The 18,538-nt window shown below is 49.3% G+C and overlaps 1 protein-coding gene across 1 annotated transcript in view; it reads right to left on the minus strand.

The window, feature by feature from the left end:
• Nucleotides 1–211: 211 nt before the first annotated feature.
• D4 (double PHD fingers d4) overlaps nucleotides 212–18,538 on the minus strand; it is a 42,066-nt gene continuing 23,739 nt past the window's right edge. The window contains exons 7-10 of the mRNA XM_077694795.1: nucleotides 16,740–17,139; nucleotides 9,394–9,506; nucleotides 4,946–5,027; nucleotides 212–364 (exon numbers count right to left, since the gene is read on the minus strand). Of these exons, the coding sequence (XP_077550921.1) occupies nucleotides 291–364; nucleotides 4,946–5,027; nucleotides 9,394–9,506; nucleotides 16,740–17,139 (669 nt within the window). The 3' untranslated portion in view covers nucleotides 212–290. The remainder of the gene's footprint in view (nucleotides 365–4,945; nucleotides 5,028–9,393; nucleotides 9,507–16,739; nucleotides 17,140–18,538) is intronic.

Below are 18,538 nucleotides of genomic sequence, written 5' to 3' on the forward strand. Positions count from 1 at the left end.
ATGGGATGCGTTCAGAGGAGGTGGCCGCTGCAACCATGTACTTTCACCGCGCTTCCTAACGAACTGATCCTCTACGAGTATACCTGATTAACAACAGCGTCATGTAACCCTATGCATCTTATACACCGGTGCAACTTATATATGTTCTTTTCGGAAAAGCTGCCGTTTTGAGGGGGGTGCGACTTATACAAAAGTGCGACTTATAGACCGGAAAATACGGTACTAACCCCCCTAGAACACCTCTACGCCGTACACACACGGAGTAAAGACACTGTTACCACGCACGCTGGTCAGGGCGATGCATTGTGCGGTCTCTGCTCCACTCGTCCGTACTCCTCCACACACAGGTGGCAGCTCCACAGCCCTGAAACAATCGAGGGGAGGGGATGGGGACATTAAGCATACCCTGCCAGATTTGCTGGGATGGCATTAGGGAGATCTTACCGGAGGAGGAAGAGGGGGGGGGGGGGGGGGGCAACAACAGAATGCAACACAATGGGTAACTTTACACACATTTTTTTATTTACTTACAAGACAGCAAGAAATGAACTGTTTCTTCGCCCAAACTACCACTTAAATGTTCGACATTGCTGCTAACGCCGCCCTTTTCAGAAAGTCGAGGAAATAGTACATACTGCAAGCGCAATACAAAACAGCAGGAACTGAACTGTTTTGTTGTTTCGTCTAAACTAACAACAAGCTACACCACTGGAGACTTGCTCAACCTTCAGAATGGTCGTGCTCGTGCGTAAATGAAAGTTGCAGCGGCGCTGCGTTTCTATAAACAGTAAAGTAACAATGGGACGAACAGGTTCACCGTCTGCGCATGGCCAACTACGCTTTTTAAGCACTTCACTGATAACGATGCCGAATGGTGTCGAGTTGGATTGTCAGGTATACCTCCGGCGCATTGTGGCCATACTGGGAAAAGGATTAAGCCGAAGACGGGTGCATTTTCGGGAGATTTTTGTTTCGGTCGTACAATCGTACAAAACCATGAAAATTTGGGAGCCTCCCAGAAAATTCGGGAAACCTGGCAGGTATGCATTAAGTTTACAGGATGGAAAGTTGGACGAGTTGGTGTTGATTCACCTCGAAAACAGGCGTGGAAAGACGTTAACTGAAAAAGAAATACGCAGGACGAGCGCGTCGCCCTGCATATTTCTTTTCTCAGTCAACGTCTTTCCGCGCCTGTTTTCAAGATGAGGGGGGACAAATACATGGTCAGAGTTCAAAGGTGACTGCAGCTGGCCACACACACAGAACAAGGACAATGTTGGGGAACAAACTTTTGCACTGCAATCTCCCCCGAGACAGGCGCCGCTTGCGAGACACCGGTACACATCGTAGGGGCACATGTGTTCCCAGTTCCTCAAGGCAAGGGGGAGGGAACACAGGAGGGGGGGTATGGGGGCATGCGCTGACCGCACCCGATTCAGAGCCATCCATTACCACACTCGAGCCCACTCATAACAATGAACAACTAGGACAACGTCCGCTTTCATGCGCTTTCAGTGGTAAAATAAAACACTCATAGCGCATATAACGAGTGAATCCGGTTACAATGCGCACACCAAAAATGCAAGCTGCTCCCATCTCTCCACACTGACAGCACACTACGTGGGCCAACCCGCACCGCTGTGACTCCCATCCTGTCCACCCTTCACAAAAACAAGTCGACTGCGCCACTCCCTCAGTGGTAGTGGGTTTAGTTACACCACCTGCACTTATGCCAACCAGTTTCAGGGTCTCATGGAGTTGACCTCACAAGGCGTTGGAAACGTCTTTGCCCGTTATGATCAGTACCACAGGCTGTCAACCGCTCAACTGGTATTAGGAATAAGGACAGCGAGATTGCTGTGTTCACTCTAGTCTGGACCTTAAGGTTCTACCCACAAGGACTTGCTAGCGCTTTCGAGCTGTTGCTTTTCATCAATAACAAGCGTAACCACCCTTCGCAGATTTTTCCCCACCAACATAAACACAAACATTTCTTGGTGTTTTTGCACCACCCGACGCATTTCCCCACCATAGCCACCACAGTGTCCTAGGCCAAGCCAATTACAAAGCCAATGCAAATCCACACTTTCGCAATACCAACTCCTGCAGAGGCATGCTACAGCGAGACACCGTACAGCACGCCTTAGCCGTGAGAAACATGAACACACCGCAGGAACCCTCGTCACAGCACCTACAGCAAAAGCTCATTGATCCCAACTTCAACCATTCACATTTATGCCTACTTTGAACTGTGCAATTTTGTCCATGCAAGCTCCATAGAAGGCTATGCACGATAAATGCTGTTACTTCAAACGCCAGTGAGTTCCGCCAAAGATAATTTGAAATACCCGCTGCTACATCGGCAACTGCCTGCAAATGAGGCTTTGTCGCCACTGGACGGTAAAATCCAGTGAAATGGATCTCAGTCCCCGATGGCAGGCATTTCAGAAAGCACAATCTTTACAGGGTACATTGACGAAGAGACGAGTACAGTGGTGAGCGTGGTGTGCTGGCCAATGAGGCCATCATTTCTCAGGTCAGGAGCACAGAACCTGTTGTCGCCAACCAGTGCGGCCGTCTACTTTGAAGTCGTGACCATTTCGAGTGCCCATTTCAGACACCAAAGTTGAATAAGCTGTAAAATCAGTTTCAGGTGGTGTATTAAAGAACCAATTCTCTTATTGCGCTCCCCAGGGTTGATAGTATTGCAAAGTGTAAAGATTAAAGTTCCATGACCAACACTGTTTTGTCTATTCTTCCTCCAAGAATGGCTAATTATCTCTAATTATCTTGGGAACTAATCGGCTCACTAAGAAGATAATGGCATATTTGAAATCGGCGGGGAAAAAGCAGCAAGGCTGGCAAGTTCCACAGAGTTTACTTGAAAATTAAAAGGAGCTGTTTTAAGAGCAGTGTCCCAACAGCACAAAAACTAACTGCGCTGTGACCTTTCTTTGTGGCTTCTCTTCAGCCGTTTCCCATTTTATATCATTTGGCACGTATTCTTTGCCAACTGTGAGAACAGGGGCAGAAAGGAGTAGGAAAACACCTGAGCTCACAAACAGTACGACAAAAAATTGAGGCATCGACACAACCATTTCGTTCTCTCTCTCTCTCTCTCTCTCTCTCTCTCTCAGTTTCGGCTGCTCTTTTTCTGCCAGCGGTATAGACTAAGTTACCTCTTTTGCGCCAACCAAAATACATTTATGACTACAGACTCGCACCCCACAGCAAAGATGAAGGGTTAAAGACACCACCACAAGTTTTTCCCCCAAAACTAAGTGATTGTATTGAGTGTAGGGTTTAACGGGCCGACGCAACGCAGGCGATGAGGCGCGCCATAGTGGAGGGCTCCTGGTTAACTCTGGCCACCTGGGGATCTTTAACATGCGCTGAAATCTCGTACGCACGGCCATTTTTGCTTCTCGCCTCCATCAGAAAAGAAGGCCACTGCGGCTGGGAATCGAACCCGCGACCTCGCGCTCAGCAGCACAATGCCTTAGCAACTGAGCGACCGCGGCGGCTATTTTTTCCCCAAAAAACTGCATTTCTGCACAGTGAAGTAGGCATGCATTGAATTTCACGACCACAGAGAACAGAAATGCCTGCTCCTGTTTCCACCATTGGCAATACTGGAATCCAGCCCACTAGGCCGTGCAAATACCACAATTATTCGAGTAATGGATGCACCTTTTCCTCCCAAAAGTAGCCTCGTATTCAGCGCATGTTTGTGGTGCGAGGTTAGCATTTCCGCGACCTTCTTTTTTTTTTCCCCCACTACCCTTTCAACGGCACGCTGACCCCTTGTACAGGGTGGGAGCTCCGACTTATTCTACACATTTCACACCACTTGAAAATGAGCGTGCGCAAATCTGTGGTCAGATCTACACCAGGCACTTGCATAAAGAAAACATGCCGTCAACAGCTTCTACCATGGCTTAGGAGCCACTGAAAACAAAGAAACAAAGTTGTTTAAGGGGAGACAAGGCAATTAAATCGACTTTTTCATTTACGCACGCAATGTAATCAGATGAGGAGGATTTATGCAGCTAACCATCCTAACAACAAAATTTAAATAACGTTCAGGGAATCTTCAATACTTCTTGAGTTACAAGGCTAATTTTACCTTCACAAAGTCGCCACAAAATTAAGTAATTAGGCAACAACTGGACAAGCTTGTTATGTCAGTGTGATCAGGAAGGTCTACCGCGCGCCGAGAAGCTATTAGACTATTGGATCATATCCTTTAGGTATGACAAAAAAATAACAAGAAATGTTTGACCTTCCTTGCAAAAGCAGAAATAGTTTCACGTCACAACGAAAAGGAAACTTCTTTCTGGATACGTAAAGCAATAAAGCGATAACGCAACAGCTTCTAAGCACATAGCAGACGTTCCCGATCACGCTGACATAAAAATCTTGTAGAGTTCTTGGCTAATTAGTTCCTCTCGTGAAGACTTTGTGAAGGTAATTAAGGTAATTAGTCTCGTAACTCATACAGTATGGAAGATACCGTGAAAGTGATTTCAGTTTTGTTGTCATGATGGTTAACTACATACATTCTTCTAATTTGATTACACTTGGCCAATAAATAAGAAAAATAGTTTTACTTGCTACATCCCCCCCCCTTCTTCGCAAGTCACACTTGTGGAGGCTTCTCGAGTGCGGAAGTACCTACATACGCCTACTGCGAGTTCACTGCGCATTCAGAACAGTAGACTCGCGCCTCGCACAGCCAAAGGCTACCACATACTGCGCATGCGATACTGGACTGCCGTGAGAACAATTACGACCTGCTGGCTATTCTCTATGAAATGCTGCTTCAGCATGCCTTTTTACTATATCAAGCGCATCCATTATGCGAAGGTTAGGACAGATTCAGAAGTCTTCACGGCTAATGTGGGAGGCGAGTTTGTTTAGGCGAGTGAACGCCCTGCCACCTCACCTTCGGGCGGCTCGGAGAGGGGCGGCTGCAGGCAGTACATGTGGTATCCCCGGTCACAGTCATCGCAGAACAGCAGCTGGTCCTGTACCAAGGGGAGGAAAGCCACGAGGCGAGTGGCAGTTAGTACCGCTCTTGCAAAGTACCCAAGTTCAGTAAAACTTCGTCACAAGAGACACTCAAGGGAACCAAAAAACGTGTCTCTTGTAACCAAGGTCTCTTGTATGCAATGTTGCTAACATGGGGAACGTGGGAAAACCAACCAAACTGCTTTCACTCAAATGTCTCTTATAACCAAGTGTCTCTTGCAACCAGGTTTTACTGTACTAGTACAACACTACAACCACAGGGCAGACCCCTCACAGTTGCTTCCTAAGATCGGCAAAGCCGTCGCTATTCAATCATTCATGGATGTGCCAGCCATGACAGATAGCACTGTCAATGCTTGGCTAGAAAGTTGGCTTGAATAATGGTTGGCAAGAGAACCTCTTCACAGCCACCCTGACTTCTGTTCAAAAAAAAAAAAAAAGTTCTAGCAACTTGCATGCATTTTGTGCTTAATGAAATGAAATGAAATGAAAGGAAATGAAATGGTTCCTTGCCACTGGTGCCACCAAAGTTTATTGGGCTATAAAATTAGTTCCAAGCGATGCATCAAAAAACGGCTTCGATTATTGGATTTGCCAGGGTTCGCAGTATTGGAAAATATCAAGATTACGGTTTTATGACCAGCACTGTCTTGTCTATTGTTCCTCCAAAAATGGGTAATTATCTCCAATTATCTTGGGAATTAATTGACCAGCTGAAAAAATAATGGCATATTCGAAATCAGCGGGGGGAAAAGCAGCAAGAATGACAAGTTTCACCGAGTTTACTTGAAAATTAAAAGAAGTTGTTTTAAGACCAGTGTTCCCCCTTACCGTATTTGCACGATTGTAACGCGCAGTAGAATTCAACACCCGGAAATCAAAAAAGTAACTTGCCGCCGATTCTACTGCGCACACTGAACCATGCCATGAACAGACGCCTCAAAATTGCACAAAACATTTAATTGAACATAAATTGGCACACACAAACACAATCATGCGATGTCGGGCACTGTACGCTACTCGCTGTCCCAGTCCGAGAGCTCTTTCTCACTGTCCACTGACCACAGAAAGTCATCCCTTTGTTTTCGCCAATCGCGAACGCACGGCTCTGGGGCGCCTAATACACGGGACGCTGCCCGGTTTCCTCCCGTTTCCGCCGAGATGATTACTTTGCGTTTAAACAAAGCATCGTAATGAAACCGTCATTTCTTTTCAATCTTGACACGCCAAATTCACGCAGCCGGAACGATTGCAAAACGAAAAATGGCGAACAAATGACGACAGCGGGCGGAAGAAGACTTCCTCGTACTGATGGCGATGTGGCTGGCCGTCATTCGTTGAGCTTCTTCGTTTCGGTTTCGAGTGGGCGGTTCCGGTTTCGAGGTTTTTGAGATTTGAGTCCGATTGTGACACGCAGGTGTTTCTGAACCCCTATTTTCACAAAAAAGGGTGCGCGTTAGAATCGTGCAAACACGGTAATGCACCAGCACATCTCTCAAAGTGGTTTGGCGCAGTTGCCTCTTGCCTTGCCCGTCCACAATGTTTTTTTCAGTTTGTAGTGTTTGTGCCATTTGCGATGTGCGAGATTTTTTTTTCTGAAGTGTAGCTGCGGTGACTAGCACTAGAAACGCTTATCTGACGGCTCCAGCTGGCGCAAAGCGGCCAATTTTGCATTTTGCTATGAAGCTGGCAAGCGTAAACAGAGTAGAACGTAGTGAGAAGTCGGAAATCCCCGCAGTGCATGAGAGTCCCAACAGAATGATCAGCAAAAAGCTTAGACTAAACTTCTTGAAGTAGGTTCAAGGCACATTTCACTGAAGAAACCACCCGAAATTGCTTCAGATCTGCTTGTGCGTGCCAGTGATGACTTCGAAAATCCTGAGGAGTTTGCAACGAAGCCATCGCTGGCGTTGCTGGAGTGTGGAGCAAGCTGTCGGTGGTCTCAGACGCCGCTGCCAGATCGGCTGGCAAGTTTGTGGACGACGGTGTCATGACCATGGGAGAGTTTTTGCAAGACTGCACTGCCAACATTGTACCAAGCGCGAGTGAAAGCGGACACTTTGTCGCAAATGTAAAAGGTAGCGGCCTCAGCTGGCAAACTCTTTCAAGGAGCCATGAAGACAAATTACGCGTTTGTTTTATTCGAAAGATTTCGTTTTTTATAGTGTCCCCAGCACTTTTCCGGATGCAAACGATGTTTTGCGTAATGATGCTTCCCAAATAATTAGAGATACAGTTAAACCTCGATGTAACGAACTTCAATGTAACGAAACCCTCGATGTAACGAACCACGGAATTTTTTGTAACTTCAAGTGTATGCACACCATGCATTTTCACCCTCTGTGTAACGAAGTCCCGTTTGCCGGAATTTCAATGTAACGAAGTTTCATGGAGAACTAGGCACGAAATTTAAGTTGTGGAGGTATATTTTGGAAGACGCAAGCGCCGAAATGGGGTCTCAATAAAAGGCGAACGGCAACACGGGCCGCCCATACCGCGGATGCAGCGAGCCACGGGCCTGTGAGCGAGCCCCTTGCCTACAAACTGCCTGGCGTGCATACACGGCTGGCGCACTTTTTCTGTTTCTGTCAGAGCTTAATCGTCTACGAGGGCATCAGCGTGAACCGCATGGAGAGTTTTTTCCCCGCAAAAACTCCACACGCGCCCTGCAAGCCACAGGCGCGCTGACGCAGCCGCGGAGACCACCCGCGCTATGTGGATAGCTCCAGCGACCGCTTCCAACCGCTCGCTGAAACGCAACTCGAGGGGCTAATGAGAGGAGCACGCGAGAAAAAAAAAAAAAGCGGATAACGCGAGCGAAATTTTCACAGTAAAATGTCATGCGCGCTGCTTACGAAAGCGCGCATCAAACATCCTCCGTGGTGATAAGCCTAATCGCCTCTTGCGGGGCCGCCGCCGCCGTATGCCGCCGTTTTCCCCTTTGGTCAAGTTCGCTCATGCTTGTTGGGTTTCATCGTTCCAGCAGGCATTTGAGAATCTTTATGAGCCTTGTGCGCGCATTTTTTTCACACCCACGTCCGCGATTGCGCGCCGGTGGCGGCTTCTGCGCCAGGAAGTGACTCGCGCTGCACGCGGCAGTGGGAGGAGCCTGACCACTTTCGCCAATGGGGAGGCGCGCAACCTATGGCGGGAGCTTCAAAGCGCTCGGACATGCCGAGGATTTTTGATGGGCGCTTTCGTAAGCGGCGCGTATGGCGCTTTACAGTGAAAATTTCGCCCACGTAACCCACTTTTTTTTCTCGCATGCCCCTCTCGTTTGCCCCACGAGTTGCGTTTCAGCGAGCGGAAGCGGTCGCCGGAGCTACTCACATCGCGCGGGTTGTCTCCGCGGCTGCGTCAGCGCGCCTGTGGCTTGCGGGGCGCGCTTTTGCGGGGAGAAAACGCTCCATGAGGTTCACTCTAATGCCCGCGTAGACGATTAAGCTCCGATAGAAACAGAAAGAGTGCGCCAGCCGTGTATGCGCGCCACGTTTTCTTTTGCAGGAAACGCTTCCCAGGATGAACACTTACCGCGAATTTCAATGTAGCGAAATTTCAATGTAACGAAGTAAATTACGAATTTTACCGACTTCATTACATCGAGGTTCAACTGTAATTAGTCATTTTTTGGAGGAACAATAGAAAAAACAGTGTTGGTCGTAGAACTGCAGTCTTGACATTTTCCAACACTATGAACCCTGGTGAGTGCAATAAGGGCATCATTTTCGATGCAGCACCCAGAACTAATTTTACAGCTCGTTAAACTTTTATGTTTGAAATCAGTATTCAAAGTGATTCCTTGCCACTGGTGACACCAAAGTTTAATGAGCCGTAAAATTAGTTCCAAGCGGTGCATCGAAAAACCGATTCTTTTATTGCACTCACCAGGGTTCACAGTGTTGGAAAATGTGAAGATTACAGTTTTACGACCAAGACTGTTTCGTCTGTTGTTCCTCCAAAAATGACAAAATACTCTAATTATGTTGGGAACTAATTGACCAGCTGCAAAAATAATGGCATATTCGAAATCAGTGGGAAAAAAGTAGCAAGAATGACAAGTTTCACTGAGTTTACTTGAAAATTAAAAGAAGTTTCTTTTAATTAAGAGCAGTGTGCCTACTTCAGTGCTTCCTACGAAATAAGTCGTTTGCCAAAACCCAAACAAGCATGCGGATAACTTGAATGTTCTGTCAGGTTTTCCGGCAACCAACTTATTTGCCGTGGCCGACTCCGACTTACGGTAGTCGGCAGCTCCCATCTTATTGTAAGTGAGGCCTTATGCGTACCGTCAAATGGGCCCCAGGGTTCTTTCTAACCCAGCTTGCAAAAAAGAACAACCAAAGGAGCCCCAGCGGTACTCACGTCGTTGTCTGAGGTTCCGCACAGTCCACAGGACTTGCATTCGATGCACTGCCAGCGGTACTTCTTCACGGACACCGTCATGTTGGGCGTGAACTGCAGGCACGACGGGTGTGCTGCAAAGGACAGGGCACGTGGTCAGCATTGCACTGCACCGGGGCAGTGCAGGCAGTGCGACCCTCCCGTGGGAGCAGCCCCACTGCCACTCTACCATTTCCAGGACGCACACATGGGCTCTTATGCAGTAATCAACGGTACTCTCGAAGACCTCAACCTTGATGTCATTCTTTCGAAGAAGCCCTAGAAAGGGCACATCTTTTTTTCCTGCCGATTGTAACAGGCACCGAGTGCATAGACGGATCACGAGAACGTTCTCTGGACTGACCAATGGGTAAACTTCAATCGAACTGAATCGCAGAGAAATTGCCATCCCAGTTCAGTTGCAACATGGGCTTACCAGGATTGCAATTTAACAAAGCTTGAACTACGAAACTGATCTACAGTTGCTCAGGTGAACTTCAGCAGCTGGCACCAAGAAAAAAAAAAAAAGAAAAAAGAAACAGGTCGAGACAGAAGTTTCGGAAAAGCTTTCCATTGCATGAAACACAGCAACAAACCTAAATAGGCAGGATTAACTAATGATTTGAAGGCAACTTGTATCTTTTGCCTCCGACGATCAGGTATTGCCCAAGGTGTACTACTCTCAATACCCTTTTTTTCAGCTACGCACTAGTCTACTCAAATAATGTTTTTATCACCATTTGCCAACGGGCATCGACGGCCGTGTTGGCTTTTCATGCAGATTGGCTTGACTTGGCTGCGAGATTAGCTGCACAACGTGGGGGCCTGTTGGTGCGAGAGGGAAAAACTATCTGAGCAGGCTGTTATCATCATCTTTCTTGTCGACGGTAGCGTTGTTGCTGCTCCCATTTGCACTGCTTACACTTGCTGTACTTTAGAGCCTTTCTGCCACGTCTGCTGCTGTGTGGTGTGGACTCCTGTTACCCGCCTCATTGCAAAAACTAGTCTGCCGGTAAGGTGTCCGCTTGTTCTCGTCTATGACAACAAAAAAGCGAAAAGTATTTTCGCTGGAAGAAAAGCTGCCGTTTTACATGATACTGAAAAAGCTGGAGCTGCCACTGTCTACCCTTAACTCCATTACAGCTAAAAGAAGTGAAACTGAAGGAAAACACCACAACCTTCGACGCCAAATGCAAACAATCCTGAGGTGCGTTGCACGCACTACTTGACCGCGGTTATTCTCAAACGGTTCAAGCAAGTGAGAGCGGCAGACGTTAGCTTCGCCAGAAGCATTTTGTGAGAGAAAGCGACAAAGCTTGCCGACAAACTTGGAATCGACAATTTTTTGGGCATAGAACGGACAAATGGATTGTCTCAAAAGGAGGCATGGGATCTACCACTGAGCAGAGAACGAAAAGTCCGCCAGTGTCGACACGTGAAGAGAGGCTGTGGGGTCCATAATTGAGGATTATGAAACCAGGGACATCTCCAGTGCGGACAATGCCAGCCTTTTTCTTCAAGCTGGGGCCAAACAAGATATCGAGCCTTAAGGGGATCCTGCAGCACTTACCATCGACTAATGGGAATGTATTTTGAGGTAAAGTGACGTCATTAACCTCCTCCCACAAGAATTATGAAAATCCCGACATTATCATCGAAAGTACATGTGATGAGAAATTGCACATAATTGTTCCCTCTCAACTCGACAGCTGACAATGCGGCGAAAGCTGCGCGCTCTCTCCCGGAGAGGGGGGCGGCTTGTGGTGTTGTGTTCGGGGGCCTTCTATATATCACAGGTCGGCGAGTTTTCTCCTTTTCTCCGCAAGGTGGAGGGGTCTATTTCCAGTCTGGTGTCACAAAAAAGCAGGCATGGGTGCCTGCTCGCAAGCGCACGCTCGGGCTGGTAGGGCGTTTGTGAAACAATAAACGTTTGTTGTTGAGTGGTTTCATTGGAAATAAAGTATTAAGTCCGTCACTCAAACTCCACGCCACTCTAAACAAATGAAACGCTAAATGTATGCGTACAGGTTCAGGCATAGAAGAGGTTGGTACAGAGCGCCGACAACGGCGGATTGTCACAGGAAATGCGAGAAATAAGCCACGAAGCTCACCAGCGACAGCCAATAGGACAGCCATGGCCCAAATGACGTCGTTTAGGCCATGCCAGGGGTGCATAATGAGGAGAATTGAAGAGAGAGCGGTTGGTTTTTCCGCTTGTTTCACAGCGATTTGCGCATTCACCGCTTCACATGCGCGTGTAACATTTGGCCCAGGTATTCCTGGCAGTGTAATCTAAACGTCGCGCAGGTTTGCTTGCACTGCACAACGAGTGTTGCAGGGTCCCTTTAAAGGCAAGGCCTGCTACAGCTGGAAATGCAGCAAGCAGCGTCTCATGGTGCTCCTCTGTTGCAGCTGCAACAGGTCGGAAATGATCAAGCCCTTGGTTGCGGGAAAGTTTGGAAACCCTCGCTGCCTAAAGAATACGCACCACCTGTCCTGCTGCCATTACAAAAACAATTCCAAGCCGTACTGTTGGGCAACTTGGTAGTTCATCTTAAAATTGATCAGCATGAAAAAAACGAGGACATCAGAAGAGTCAGCGCTCATCCCATCGTTCTTTCTCCTGTCCTTATTTCTTCCGACACTGTAGCTATTTTAAAATCCCGAGGCTTCGATTGCTTGCCCTTTGAGGCGTTCCTGGCTTGCACAGGCTGTAAGATGGGCTCTCGGGACAGCAGAGCCATTCTTTTTTACTCTTTGGATAACTGCTGTGCACATGCGAAGATACCTCGTCACCTCCTCGCCAACACGGCCAGCCACCTACAGTCCTTGGATGCTGGTGCGATTGAGAACGTAAAGCGTTTTTATTGGAAGCACACTGTCAAGTGTTCGCTCGATAGTGTGGAGCGTGCAAAGCAGCTGACAGGCCTCATCACCTTAAAGGGACCCTGCAACACTCTTTGCACAGTGCAAGTAAACCCGCACGACGTTTAGGTTACACTGCCAGGAATACCTCAGCCAAAGTATTGCACGCGCATGTGAAGCGGTTCCCACGAAAATCGCTGTGAAAGATGCGCAAAAACCAATCGCGCTCTCTTCAGTTCTCCTCATTATGCACCCCTGGCATGGCCTAAACGACGTCATTGAGGCCATGGCTGCCTATTGGCTGTCACTGGTCAACTTTGCGGCTTATTTCTCGCATTTCCTGTCATGATCCGACGTCACCGGCGCTGTGTACGAACCTCTTCTATGCGTGAACCTGTACGCATAGTTTTGGTGTCTCTTTTGTGTTTTGGGTGCACACGGAGATTCAGTGACGGACTCAATACTCCCCTTTCAACGACACCACTTGACAAGAAACGTTTATTGCCTCAAAAACGCCCTACCAGCCTGAGCACGCACTTGCGAGCAGGCAGCTATGCCTGCTTTGCAGTGGCAGCAGACTGGAAATAGAGCCCTCCACATTGCTGAGAAAAGGAGAAAACTCCCCGGCGTATGATATGTCGAAGGCCGTGGAAGAGAACGCCAGGAGCCGCCCCCCTCTCCGGGAGAGAGCACGCAGCTTTCGTCGCATTGTCCGCAGTCGAGTTGAGAGGGAACGATTATGCACGATTTCTCGTCGCGCATAGTTTCGGTGATAATGAACGGATTTTAAATGCAGAGCGTTTCAGTAACTCACGATGTCACCCGCGTTGTCCCGTCGTAGTCCGCACCATCGTTGTCCGCACCCCTCCCCCTACACTATATAAAAGAAAATACTATCCGGCGCCAGGTTCCGATCCCTCGACCATGCGGGCAGGACGCAATGTGCATGGTGCTCTACCGACTGCGCCACAAAGCCGACATAGATCGGGACGCTATGAACGCGCCTTATATCGTTGACTCATTCAAATTACTGCTGACGAGCGCTCTCTCGTCAGCAGTTGCCACAAGTGCAACTACATTAGCGTAACGCAAACTACTTAACGCCGTGCGCCCCCGGAAATGCTCTGCATTTGATCATGCCCCTCGCGAGGGGGATGTTTATACAGGAACTCCTACTTCTAGCGGACTCCTGGCGCCCTCTTTCTGCCATTGTAGAGACTATGAGGCGGTCTTCGAAGGGCGCCAAATTTGAATTCTACAAAATCGATTTTTTGGTCTTGGGTGCTCCTTTGAACTACTTACCGAAGCGCAGAACGTTAGCTCTCATTCGGTCGAAAGCATACGTGTATGTCGGTCGCTCGTCTGCTACGAACATCACCGAGCGTGTTATTCGCCATACTCGTCTGTGCGTCGCACTAGCGCAGAACTGCCCATCACAAGGTCCGTTCTCATAATTGTGTGCGCCACGCGCGTCCCCCGCGTATTCACGCGATGGTCCCAAAGCTTATAACTTCTGCTTCATGGATAAGCACGAGCAGCCACTCGAGATCGCGTCAACAAATCACGAGTCTGTGTTCCGCGCGAACCTGTCTGACAAAGTAGCAGTCAACTCCTTCATGGACACGTAGAGCGGGTGCACCAACACAACCTGGATTGTCCAGAAGGACCAGAAACGGGGCGAAAGGTATGTTTTTCAATACGAAGCGTTGTAGTACGCGAGGCGGCGTTTTGCAACTTGTGTTCTACTATTTATATTTTTATTCCTGCTGTTTCTTGTTTATACATTTGTATACTTTTAAGTGCGAAGCACTTCTTAGTCGGACCTACTCCTTCCACCGCCGTCCGTCGCCCGCAGGTGTTATCGCGCCCTCCTCTCCTTAGCAACGGCGCAGTGACGTCACTACACCATGTGATGGCGCGCGCTCTCGCCGTGACGTCACGCGCTCCCTCCCCTTCCGCGCGCCGTGACGTCACGCGCTCGCGCCTCCTCTCCCCTCGCGCGGCTGCCGCTGCGCCGTTGCGCGCGTTCGCTGCCCTCTCCCCTTCGCTCGCCGCGCTCGCCCCGCGCCTACTCTCTCTCAGTCGCCTGGCTCGGCGCGGCACACTCCCCTATATATGCAGCAATAAACGGCCAGACCTCCGTGGGTCGGCGCGCGCGTGCTCTCTCGCTACAGTCTCCTCGCTCGGCTCGGCTCTGCAGTTAGTCGCGCGCGCGTCTTCGTCGAGAGCGGTCGTCTAGTTCTGCAGTCTCGATGGCTGCCGATCCCGAAATGAAGGCTCGCGATGCCGAATGCAAGCGGGCGAAGCGAGCTGCGGCGTGCAAAAAGCCACCAAACTTCAACAAACTCCCCCTCATAGCATCACCCCGTGCTTCGCACTTCCTCATACTCCCCTTTGGGGAAATGCGGGGGAATTTTTATTGCGTGTGTGTGGCTTAACAGTTGAGGCACGAGCTGTGACACAGAACTGGCGAATTAAAAGGCCAGACAATATACAAATCTATATATGTGGTTGCTAAAAATGCGTCGCAGGAAACAGACACAAACTACTCATCTATACCCATCAGTGGATCTCGAAAAGTGACAATTTTTTGCCGCTATTTGGACTCCCAGATCACTATCGCAAAAATAGTGCGCCAAGGAAATAACTTTTTTCATAATTCTTGAGGGAGGAGATTGCTGGGACAATAGACTTTGCCCCAAAATACATCCCGAGTAGTCAATGGTAAGTATTGCAGGGTCCCTTTAAGCGAGATGGGTTACTTGGCCTCAACTTGGAGTGCCCTCACCGCTGCTACAGTTGCAAACTGCTTCGCTGAATGTTTCGGCAGCACTGATTGCACAGACGAAACTGCGGGTGATGAAGCCCTTGAACACTGCTACGAGCTTCACACGTGCATGGAAACTGTTGGTGCTAATGGGATCGCTGATGGTGATTACCCTTCTGTGGACAATGCCAACGCTACCTTGAGGTTCTAACCACTGACCCGATCAGGACTGAGTTATGCCCGTTCAGGCATTAGCCCATTTGAGTGATGACATACAAGTCCACATAGCGCTGCAAGAAATGCGCGTCACGCTGATTGGTCGTGACAAAACGTTGCGCAAGTTTTTCAAGGGCTAGGCATGCAATATAGTTGCGTTCACTTCACGAAGACAGACTTTTTTTTTTTTTTTTTTGCCCAGTTCTTTAGCTTAGCATTTCTTTTTTAAAGAGGCCATGAAGACAAAATACAAGTTTGTTTTATTCAAAAGATTTCACATTCCACAGTGCTCCCAGCACTTGTCCGGTAGCAAGCGATACTTTATTCACTGTGAAATTAATCAGTTGAAGCTGAAAGTTTGATTCTCACGCCAAAACGTGTGTTTGAACGACATTTGCATTGGCATCATAAGAAGTGGTCTTTCAGCTGAACTTGGTGAGGAGCGGAGACTTGTTTACTGCTAGTCAACCTAGATGGTGCCACCACACCGCGGCAAGCCGTTTTGTGCCTTTGGTTTGCTTGTGACCCTATTTAAACCTGGCTTATTTTTGTTCATGGAGAAAATAACCATTTTGTAAAACATGGTGATCGCTTGACAAATATAGTCATGTTAAGAGACCGTTGCTTGCGTCAATCGGCCAGTGTTGTCTGAGACAACCCCAAAGCCCCGCAGAGCTGTGAATCTAAACCAAGCATAGTGCGTAGTGTACCAACAGCAGTACGCATCGGTACTTCAATGTTTACACGTACTTTCGTAACTTGCACTATTTGTCCAACCATTCTTACTGATATAAAAAAAATGTGCGCTAAATTTAAGCACAAGTAGCTAATGCAGCAAGCTTATAAGCCCTGCCTAATTTGCATTTGCCGTCCTCCGCCAGTCGCAGAGGTGGCTGGTATGACATCATAGTTTCTGTTGCAGGAAATGAGTGAGTGGGTCGCATGGCCTTTCTCTTTTTTCCTAATTACACAGCTTATTTGAGCGAAGTTTATGCTAAAAGTGGTGTCAGCATGATTCTAACAAGGCAATCTTTTGAATGAACCAAACTTGGATTTTGTCTTCACAGCCCTTTTAAGGTACAGTGAAAATTAACTCACCATCATCATCATCATCACCACCAGCCTATCTACGCCCACTGCAGGGCAAAGACCTCTCCCACGAATCTCCCATTATCCCGGTCCTGTGCTCAGTCCGACCAATTTATTTCCCCAAACTTCTTGATCTCATCGGCCCATCTAACTTTCTGCCGCCCGCTGGTAACTCAGTGGGGTTCTAAATTAACTCAGCGGGGTTCTCCTGCAAATGACAGAAGATTTGAAGCAAAGGGAAAAAGATGGCGGCAAAAAAAGGAAAGGCCGAGTTCAGCAATCGAACACTGCAGCTGCTTCCGCAATCACCGCGTCACCTGCGAATTTCCCTTCCCTCGCCAACAACAGAGTCCCCTGGGTGCCGGCCTTTTTGCCGCCGCAGTAGCAGTACCTGAGCGTCCGCAGTCGGAGCAGGAGACGAGCTCCTCGGGCTGCCGGGTCTTCTTGTTCTCGCCGTTGTCGCCCAGGCAGAAGTCGCAGTAGGGGCTCGGGTTGGCCAGGGGCTTGCCGCTGGCGCTGCGCTGCTGGCCGGGCCCGCCCCCCTGCGCCTGTGGGGGCAGCCCCCCCAGGGGGTGGCCAGCCCCCCCCGGAGGGGGCGGCCCCCCCTGCGGCTCCTCCGAGGGGGGGCCCCCCTGCTGGGGCGTCTTGAGGAAGGAGAGGAACGAGTCCTGGAACTTGCGCAGGCCTGCCAGGGGGCTGTCCCCCGAGGGACCCCCCCCGCGGGGGGCGGCCGCACTGCCCCCGTATGGGCCGTCGCCCGAGGGGGCGCTGCTCGACCCACCGCTGTCCTCCTGCATTGAGACACGGGGGGCTCACATGTAGCGTCACCGGCATCACCACCTAATACACGTAACATATACCGTATTTACTCGAATCTAACGCGCCCTCGATTGTAACGCGCACCCGTTTTTCGTGACCTCCCCCCCGAAAAAAAAAAAAAATCTTGATTGTAATGCGCACCCGTTTTCCGTGACCAAAAAAAAAAAAAAATGTACCGCGCACCTCACGCTTTCATACAGCAATGCAACTTTGTCTCGTTTGGAAAAACAAAGATTTAATCTCGATGCACTGAAGTTGTGATAAAAAAAACACACACACACAAAAGGAAACGGCCCATCTTGTCAAGAATGTTCTACGCCGGCACAAGGTTCACTCGTCGTCGCTGTCGGACAACTCCTTATCGCTGTCGACCGACCAAAGCATTTCATCCTCGGTGCCGTCCATGGAATTCGATATCCCACATTTTTTAAAGGCCTTGCTGACCATGGCGGACGGTATCGTGGACCACGCATCTTTCGCCCATCCAGTAAAGTCTTGCAGCGTGGCACGTTTCATTCTATTGCTAGGAGTGAATTCATGGCAGCCACTCACAAGCCATTCGGTGTAGAGCGCCCGAATCCTATCTTTAACCGGCTTGTTTAAACAGACATCGAGCGGCTGGAGCTGCGATGTCATGCCGCCTGGTATCACGACAAGGTCAGTGTTGCACGCAGCGAGCTTGTCTTTGATGCGTTGGTCGAGATGGCACCTGAACGCGTCGAGCACAAGCATCGCACGCAGGCCCAAACTGCCGCCGGGCCTCTTGCGCCAGACGTGATCAATCCAGTCGGCGACCAAGTCCGTCGTCATCCAACCTTTTTCATTTGCGCGCACAATCACGCCACTCGGAAACACGATTCCCTTCGGGAGCGTCTTGCGTCTGAATATAAGATACGGGGGCAGCTTGTGTCCATCCGCGGTGCAACAAAGCATTGCGGTGACGCGTGTTTTTTCGTGGCCGGAAGACAACACGCGCACTTGCTTCGCCCCCTTCTTTTCAACGGTTGTGGTGGCAGGCATGTCGAAGTAGAGCGGTGTCTGGTCGGCATTTCCAATTTGGCCGAGGTGGTAGCCGTGCCTGCGGCGCAAGCTCAAAACGAACCGCTGAAAACTGTGCAGCTTTTCTTCGTATTCTTCAGGCAACTTCTGGCATATCCCCGTCCGCCTTCGAAGAGAAAAGCCTTTTCTCTTCATAAAATTTGTCAGCCAGCACCTGCTCGCTTTGAAATCGCTCCGCGTTAGCCCTGTTTGTAGGGCTAACTGCATCGCCCGGACTTTGAGCAGCTCGGTCGTCACGGGCCGCTGCGCCGCTCGCTGCTCTTGAACGTATTCTGCGAGCCGCTCTTCTATTTCGGCGAACCGGCCCTGCTT

The sequence above is a fragment of the Haemaphysalis longicornis genome, unplaced genomic scaffold, assembly GCF_048455015.1.
Source record: "Haemaphysalis longicornis isolate Haplotype H1 unplaced genomic scaffold, Haemaphysalis longicornis Haplotype H1 scaffold_13, whole genome shotgun sequence".
Classification (NCBI taxonomy): domain Eukaryota; kingdom Metazoa; phylum Arthropoda; class Arachnida; order Ixodida; family Ixodidae; genus Haemaphysalis; species Haemaphysalis longicornis.